Here is a 7,989-nt window from a genome sequence, read left to right as displayed (position 1 = left end):
GGGAAAGAGGGGGGGAGAAGCCTGGGAGTTTTGGAAGGCTTTCTGACTGGGCCACAGCAGGAAAGGTACCAGTCAGATGGTGGAAACCGCAGGGAAGACCAGGGAGTTTAGGAGAGTGGTCTGGACTTTAGAAATGAGCAGAAGATCCTCTTTAAGAGTTTGGAAAACATGTCTCCCGAGTATTCGCCAAAGGAAGGGCTCGCCTGACAAGCAGTGGAGAGCGCAACTTGGCAGTGCCTGGGGGCACCGAGGGGGCCACCCCAGCATAGGTGGAATATGCATAGGCAGAGCCTGTAAAGAGAGGGAATGAGACTAAGGGGGCTTAACAGCTTGGCAGAGGGGGTGGCAGGGACCCCTTTCTAGAGGACTCAGAGAGACTAAATGCTCACACGATGTGGAGCAGCTTCTCCAGAGCGGCCCGAATCTGTCTCCAGGCTGTAAATAGGGGCGTCATGCGTTCAAGGAGAGGAGGGAGGTGGACCAGGATGACCGGAGGACGTCGGGAAGAAGGGGAAAGCAGAGTTAGAAGGAGGGGAATGGTGGTGCGCATCCAAGCACGGGTGAAGTAGACGGATTTGTGAGTTCGAGGCTAGTCGTAGACCTGAGACTGTGGTGGTGGTGGTGGTGGGGGGTGTGGAGGAGGAGGAGAGGAGAGGGGAGTACACGGAGAAACTTGGGCAGGATTATGTGGTCGGGCCCCATAGCAATACAACAAGGGCTTGAGTCGGTGGAGAGGGATAGAACAGAAAGAACTGTAGACCCAGCCGACCTCCTATGGGTCAACCAGAGGATAAGCTCCATGTGTAAAACACATATAGAGGCTTCTCTCCAGACTCGCACGATCTAACCCCATTAAAAGGAGAAAAGATTTAAAACAGAGACAGCATCAGAAACACCCTTGCTTGCCGTTTGGGATTTGGCCTCTGATTTGGTGGGAGAACTCATAATTGTCAAAGCTCATCCCTAAGAGAGCCTTCTTATCCCCAACACTCTGTTACACTTCCGCTTCAGCCCCAAGGCATTCCCTCCACAGAGATACATACCAAGGTACCCTATCCTGCTCACTTCTCTTAAAGCTCAGAAATTGCGGAGTCCACCGTGGGACTGCAGTGCTTGTCTTGTATGGACACTGTACGGAGATGCAAAGTAGTAAGTGGATTCGATGGAGGCGGAGCACACCTCTGTGGAAACCTGGTGAGCCTTGAGGACTCTTCGGACCAGAAGCCTAGGTCAGGCGCAGAAGTCTCCTGCCAAAGAAACGCAGCCTCTAGGGGGCGCCCAAGACCTTGGTGTCTCCCTGGTACACTAGCTAGAGGCCCGGCCAGCCGCCCCGGGCGAGTGACTCAGCCACTACCTCAAGCGGGGGAGTCGGGGCTCGAGGACAGCGTGGGGTGCGGCGAGCGCAGCCCCCACCCGCCCTGCGCCCCGCGCGGTTGCTAAGCTCTCCAAGGCCTCTGAGAGATGAGATCCCGGGAACCTAACTGGTTACCATAGTAACTCTGCGCCCCAGCCTCTCCGGCTTGGCCACGGAGGAAGACGCAGCCAATAAGAAGCTGTGGGCGGTTTGGGGGGACCCCCCCTATGGCGTGGGCGGGGGTCAGGAGGTGCGGGGAAGAGGCGGAGCGTGGGCCACGGAGGCGCGGTGCTTGCAGCGGTGCTTGTGCCTCCGCCCCGCTATGCAGGGACATTTCCGGTGAGCACCCAAGAGCTGGTGCACGGTCCCCTCCCTCCTAGAAGAGGCGTCGCCAACGTGAATCGAGCTCTCCACCGTGTGGCGTGTAGGATTTTTTTGAGGGGGTCTCAAGCCGCCGGCTCTCGTGATATCTCTCGAATGGTGTATTGGAGGAAAAACAAACACTTTAGAATCCCTCAAAACTGCTTAGATGGGGGGTGGGGGAGTTGAGAGGCGCGTCGCAAGGGGGCTCTGTCCAGCTATTTCCAATGGAGGGCTCTAGGGTCCTTCTGGAGACCCGCAAGTTCGGGGAGGGTTCTTTGGTAGGACCTCTACCCCGTTTCATTGTAGTAGCCTCCGCTGTAGCCCAAGAAGATGGGACTCCGGGAGGGGGCGGACGGCCTCTGTAAACATGCGCACCCTCGAGTGTCACTGCTTGGACAGTGTTTGAGTGTGGACGGTTTATGATGTGCATACTGATAACATGTGTCTGAGAGAGACTTGGAATTTTTTCTCCCCACTGAGTCCAAGTGAATAATGGTGTTCAGAAATGCCTAATAAAAACCACCCCCATTCTGTTCTGAACTTATCTACTTTCATCTCACTTAAGATTTCTAAACTCGCCCTCTCACGGCATACTGTCGGTAGTGTTCCACCCCAATCCCCTTTTAAAGATAGGGTCTCGCGTAGTAGAGGGTGATCTTGAACTCCTGGTCCTCTTGCTTCCAACTCCCGGGTGCTAGGATGATTACAAGAGTGCGCCACCACCCCTGGTTTCAGAGTTCCCCATTTGAAGACAACATTTTTTCCGAATTGGCGCAATATAACCTATAAATATGTACTCGGGAGCACTCAGCACGAACCCCAAGGTTTATGGGACTCCCAGGTCCGATATCCGGGTCTCCAGGTGGGCACATCTGGAAGCGCGCGAACCTGCAGGATCTCCCCCAGCTCAGCTCCGCATCTGCACGCCTCTCAGCCCAGGTGCGCGCCAGAGTCGCAGCCCAGCCGTACACAGTCCCCGCGCGGCCGCGAGGTGGCGCCATGGCCGCGGCAGCGTCTGCCGGTTCGGGCCGCTCCAGATAAGAGTGTGCGGAAAGCGCGGAGGGGCTGAGACGCGACCAGGACGCGGGGAGGACGGACCGGCCAGACAGACCGACCGGGGGCCCGGCGGGCGGAGGGCAGCGCACGGCAGCCGCGTCCCCCCCTGGATCCGCCGGCAGCCGGGCCCGGGGCTTCCGACATGCCCCCCAGGTGGGTCCTCGAGTTGGCGACAGGGAAAGGGCAAGGGACCCGGGACAGTCTGGTCCTCGCGCTTGGGAGCATCCTCAGGCGCGGGCGCCCGAGTCGCGGCTGGCGTTTGGGGCTCCAAGTGTCTTCCCTAGAGGACTCGGGACGGCTGGGCCGCTGCTCGGCGCCGGGTTCACGGCGGGGTCAGCGGCCCGGGGCCGGCTCTGCCCGCACATGGGCTGGGGAGGAGAGGGGAAGGCAAGGGGAGCCGGCGGGCGGGGCTGGCAGGGGCGCTGCCCTGGCACAGCTCGGCGCCTGGCAGCGGGGCGGGTGGGGCGCAGGCTAGGAGCTGCCACCGCCTGGGGCAGGGAAGCCGGGCTGGGCGGCCGCCGCAGGTAACGGGCCGGCGAGGCCCTGCGGGCCAGGCGGGGGACGGGGGCGGGCGTGCTCGCCGGAGGGCAGGGCGGCTTTAGATTGGGTGTGGGTCCCCACGGCCACCAGGCTGCTGAGATTGGGGGGCCTAGAGGAGAAACTGGGGGCCGGGGAGGGGGGCCGGGGCCGGCGCGCTCCTCCCGCCCTGTCTGAAGTTGGGAAAGTTTTCCCCTTAAGTTTGAGGCGGCAGAGTTTCGGGGGAGACGGGGCGGAGGGGGAGCTGGGGGGAAGAGATGTGGAGCCGAGGCCCAGGCTGGGTCCAGTACGCGGGTGGGGCGCGGGCCAGGGTCAGGGCCGCAGCCGGCTGTGCGCCGTGCCCGCCCGGGGCGCTGCCCCCTCCCTCCCCTGGGAGCTGCGTGGCTCCCCCCTCCCCCCCACCTGCTTCCTGCCTCAGCCTCCTGCCCCGATATAACGCCCTCCCCGCGCCGGGGCCCGGCCTTCGCGCTCTGCCCGCCACCGCAGCCACTGTCTCCGCTCCCTGTGCCGGGGCGGCCGGCCCTAAGGAAGGCCTGACAGCCCCCGGCCAGGGCGGCGCCTGGATGGGCATCGTGCTCCTTATCACTTCCCCTAACCGGGGCCACTTCTCTGGAGGCGGGAGGCGCTTCTAACTCCGCTCCTTTTCTCCCCACTTGGGCAAACTTCTCGGCCCTGAATGACTTTTCCTGAAGCGGACATTTTCCTTAAATCGGGTAACTGTCTCCGAAGGGGGTCATTTCGCCCTAACAGATTTCTCCCTGGAAGTTCCCAGCACCCAGCTCGAGTGCCCAGGAGCATCTGGGGCTGGGATAGGCTAACCTGGCCTACTCTTCCATCCGCAGCCTTTCTCCTCCTGCTCCTTCTGTCTGGGGCCCGCGGGCCTAGGCTTCCACCTCTCGGAGGCCGCCGATCCTCCTCAGCTACTGTTCAGGACGTAGTGCTCCTTGCCCCTGCTCAGCTGAGGGGAAGGGGAAGCGGAGGGGAACCGACTGGGTTGGGTCCGAGAAGCCAGGGCATTGCACTGCGTAGCTCTTACCCAGCTGGTGTGTGTCTCCCGCAGGAGAGTGTGCTGGGCAGACGATGCTGGACACGATGGAGGCGCCTGGCCATTCGAGGCAGCTACTGCTGCAGCTCAACAATCAGCGCACCAAGGGCTTCTTGTGCGACGTGATCATCGTGGTGCAGAACGCCCTCTTCCGCGCGCACAAGAACGTGCTGGCAGCCAGCAGCGCCTACCTCAAGTCCCTGGTGGTGCACGACAACCTGCTAAACCTGGACCATGACATGGTGAGCCCGGCCGTGTTCCGCCTGGTGCTGGACTTCATCTACACGGGCCGCCTGACCGACAGTGTTGAGGCCGCGGCGGCGGCGGCAGCGGTGGCCCCGGGCGCCGAGCCGAGTCTGGGCGCCGTGCTGGCTGCTGCCAGCTACCTGCAGATCCCTGACCTCGTGGCCCTGTGCAAGAAGCGTCTCAAACGCCACGGCAAGTACTGCCACCTGCGGGGAGGCGGCAGCGGCGGCGGCGGCTACGCGCCCTACGGACGGCCCGGCCGGGGCTTGAGGGCTGCCACGCCCGTCATCCAGGCTTGCTACTCGTCCCCGGCCGGGCCACCGCCGCCGCCCGCCGCCGAGCCGCCGTCGGGCCCCGAGGCAGCCGTCAACACCCACTGCGCCGAGCTGTACGCTTCGGGCCCGGGCCCGGCAGCCTCCCTCTGCGCCCCGGAGCGTCGCTGCTCCCCGCTTTGCGGCCTGGATCTGTCCAAGAAGAGCCCGCCAGGTTCCTCGGTCCCCGAGCGACCGCTGAGTGAGCGCGAACTGCCTCCGCGCCCGGACAGCTCTCCCGGTGCGGGGCCCGCAGTCTACAAGGAGCCAGCGCTCGCCCTGCCGCCGCTGCCGCCTTTGCCCTTCCAAAAGCTGGAGGAGGCTGTACCGACTCCAGACCCGTTTCGAGGAAGCGTTGGCAGTCCGGGACCCGAGCCCCCCGGCCGCCCCGACGGCTCCAGCCTCCTCTACCGCTGGATGAAGCACGAGCCAGGCCTGGGTAGTTATGGCGATGAACTAGTCCGGGATCGAGGCTCCCCGGGCGAGCGCCTGGAGGAGCGCGGTGGGGATCCTGCCGCCTCACCCGGGGGCCCCCCGCTCGGCCTGGTACCCCCGCCACGCTATCCTGGGAGCCTGGACGGGCCAGGCACAGGAGCCGACGGCGACGACTATAAGAGCAGCAGCGAGGAGACCGGTAGCAGCGAGGACCCCAGCCCGCCCGGCGGCCACCTGGAGGGCTACCCATGCCCGCACTTGGCTTACGGTGAGCCTGAGAGCTTTGGTGACAACCTGTACGTGTGCATCCCATGTGGCAAAGGCTTTCCCAGCTCGGAACAGCTGAATGCACACGTGGAGGCTCACGTAGAGGAAGAAGAGGCGTTGTATGGCAGGGCAGAGGCTGCTGAGGTGGCTGCTGGGGCCGCCGGCCTTGGTCCCCCCTTTGGTGGCGGTGGGGACAAGGTCACTGGGGCTCCAGGTGGCCTAGGAGAGCTGCTGCGGCCATACCGCTGCGCGTCCTGCGACAAGAGCTACAAGGACCCGGCTACGCTGAGGCAGCACGAGAAGACACACTGGCTGACAAGGCCCTATCCGTGTACCATCTGCGGGAAGAAGTTCACGCAACGCGGAACCATGACACGCCATATGCGCAGCCACTTGGGCCTGAAGCCTTTTGCGTGCGACGCGTGCGGCATGCGCTTCACCCGCCAGTATCGCCTCACGGAGCACATGCGCATCCACTCTGGAGAGAAGCCCTACGAGTGCCAGGTGTGCGGTGGCAAGTTTGCTCAACAGCGCAACCTCATCAGCCATATGAAGATGCACGCTGTAGGTGGCGCGGCCGGCGCGGCCGGGGCGCTGGCTGGCCTGGGAGGACTACCTGGCGTCCCTGGCCCCGACGGCAAGGGCAAGCTTGACTTCCCGGAGGGTGTCTTTGCTGTGGCCCGCCTCACAGCTGAACAGCTGAGTCTGAAGCAGCAGGACAAGGCAGCTGCTGCCGAGCTGCTGGCGCAGACCACGCACTTCCTGCACGACCCCAAGGTGGCGCTCGAGAGCCTCTACCCGCTGGCTAAATTCACTGCTGAGCTAGGACTCAGCCCAGATAAGGCGGCAGAGGTGCTGAGCCAGGGCGCGCACCTGGCTGCAGGACCGGACAGCCGGACCATCGACCGTTTCTCTCCCACCTAGAGCGCCCCCCCTAGGTGCGCCCGGCGCTGCCTGACAGCCCGGGGACAACAGCTAGCAGCGGCAGCGCCGCAGTGGTGGCCCCACCTTTCTACACCTCACCTGGTCTCACTGTTTTGTGCCTTAGCCCGGGGGGAGTAAGTGGGGGAAAACCCCGGGACGGGGGTGGGATAGGGGAAGGGAGATTTATATTTTTGATATCAGCTTTGACCAAAGGAGAACCCTGCCTCTCCCTGTGGTTCGTTGGCCCCCTCCCCCGGCTCCGTGCTGCTCTTGGGGGTAAGGGTGCCATTATTCGGACGCTCCCAGCCCTACCTCCGGCCCTTGCGACCACACCCATTCTCACTGTGAATCTCCCTGCTGGGGTCGGAGCATTGGGCACAGTTGGGGAGAGGGGAGGGGACTGAGCCGGCCGGAGGGCCTCCCCGTCCCCTGCTCCTGCCCAGCCCGGGACTGATAATGTGAAGTTCCTCATTTTGCACAAGTGGCACTAGCCCCAGGGCCAACCCTTCCTTTCCTCACCACCAGGGTGGGCAGCTCTGGCGCCAGGGATGACAGCCCTGGCCCATCTGTCTCTGCTTCCGAGGTGTCCCCTCTTCTTCCTGGAGCCCCACCGGACCATATTTATTGCATGCGCCCTAGGTGGCCCCTATCCTGAGCCCAACTTTAGCTGGGCTGGAGAGAGGTCTCCTTCCTTGGTTCCCGTTCTGTCCCTTTGTATATTCTCTACTCTGTACACAGGCTCTTCCAGAGTCGCTTCCATTTTCTATACTCAACCAAACAGCAATAAAGCAGTAACCAAGGTCCCTAATCCTGTGGCTCTCTTCTGCCCCTGCACCAGGGTGGGTGGCAGGGTCCCAACACAGGTGTACAAGCCCGAACCAGCCGTCCTTCTCCAGTCTCAAAAGATAGACCAACAGGAGGTCAATTATATTTCAATAACTAAAATTTTATTAAGGAAACAAAACCAGGGTTCCAAATGGGACAGAAAGAAGAAAGGTGATCTCCCCATTTCCACCTCCCAACCCCATCCCCAGCCAATGGCCTTCAAGGGCAGAGAGGACCTCAAAGGAAGTAGCCTGGGCCTTACAATCAAGAGAGCCTGTCTTCTGAGCTCTGAGCCCTGGGCTCTCCTGCACAGCCCTCTCTTAGGCCTGAAAAGCACCTTTGGTGAAGCACTGCTCCTCCTAAGGTGGGTTGTGTGATTCTCCCCTGCTTGGCCTGAGACAGCCTTCTCAAGCCTCCTTCCTCTGTGCTAGACTGAAGCAATTCGTTGCTGGTAGGGAGCCTCCAAGTGAGGCTGTGAACAGAGAGGCAGGAAAAACAAAAAGCAAAGAAAAAAACAAAAACAAAAACCCTCAAAGGCTAAAGGGCCTGTGTCCTCTTTTCTGGGTAGAGAAGTACAGTGACAAAGCCAGAAACAGGCTCAACACCCCAGGCCCCTCTACTTTGGG

General features: G+C 62.1%; 2 protein-coding genes across 3 annotated transcripts in view; one reads left to right on the top strand and one right to left on the bottom strand.

Moving 5' to 3' along the window:
* The first annotated feature begins 1,461 nt into the window (after positions 1-1,461).
* Positions 1,462-7,346, top strand: Hic1 (HIC ZBTB transcriptional repressor 1). Of its 2 annotated transcripts, none has more exons than XM_031354659.1 (2): positions 1,462-2,926; positions 4,371-7,346. In XM_031354659.1, the coding sequence occupies exons 1-2, from the start codon at positions 2,509-2,511 to the stop codon at positions 6,536-6,538; spliced, it is 2,586 nt and encodes an 861-aa protein (XP_031210519.1). In that variant the 5' UTR covers positions 1,462-2,508; the 3' UTR covers positions 6,539-7,346. The 2 variants fall into 2 exon arrangements, with proteins under 2 accessions (XP_031210519.1, XP_031210520.1); XM_031354660.1 differs by lacking the exon at positions 1,462-2,926 and adding an exon at positions 3,773-4,023.
* Positions 7,347-7,463: 117 nt separating this feature from the next.
* Smg6 (SMG6 nonsense mediated mRNA decay factor) overlaps positions 7,464-7,989 on the bottom strand; it is a 241,400-nt gene continuing 240,874 nt past the window's right edge. The window contains exon 19 of the mRNA XM_031354654.1: positions 7,464-7,989. This exon is cut by the window's right edge and continues 1,083 nt beyond it. The gene's annotated coding sequence lies outside the window, so the exon portion shown is untranslated.

The sequence above is a fragment of the Mastomys coucha genome, unplaced genomic scaffold (assembly GCF_008632895.1).
Source record: "Mastomys coucha isolate ucsf_1 unplaced genomic scaffold, UCSF_Mcou_1 pScaffold5, whole genome shotgun sequence".
NCBI lineage: Eukaryota > Metazoa > Chordata > Mammalia > Rodentia > Muridae > Mastomys > Mastomys coucha.
The sequence above is the reverse complement of the archived record's forward strand: the minus strand, read 5'-3'. Positions and strand labels throughout refer to the sequence as shown.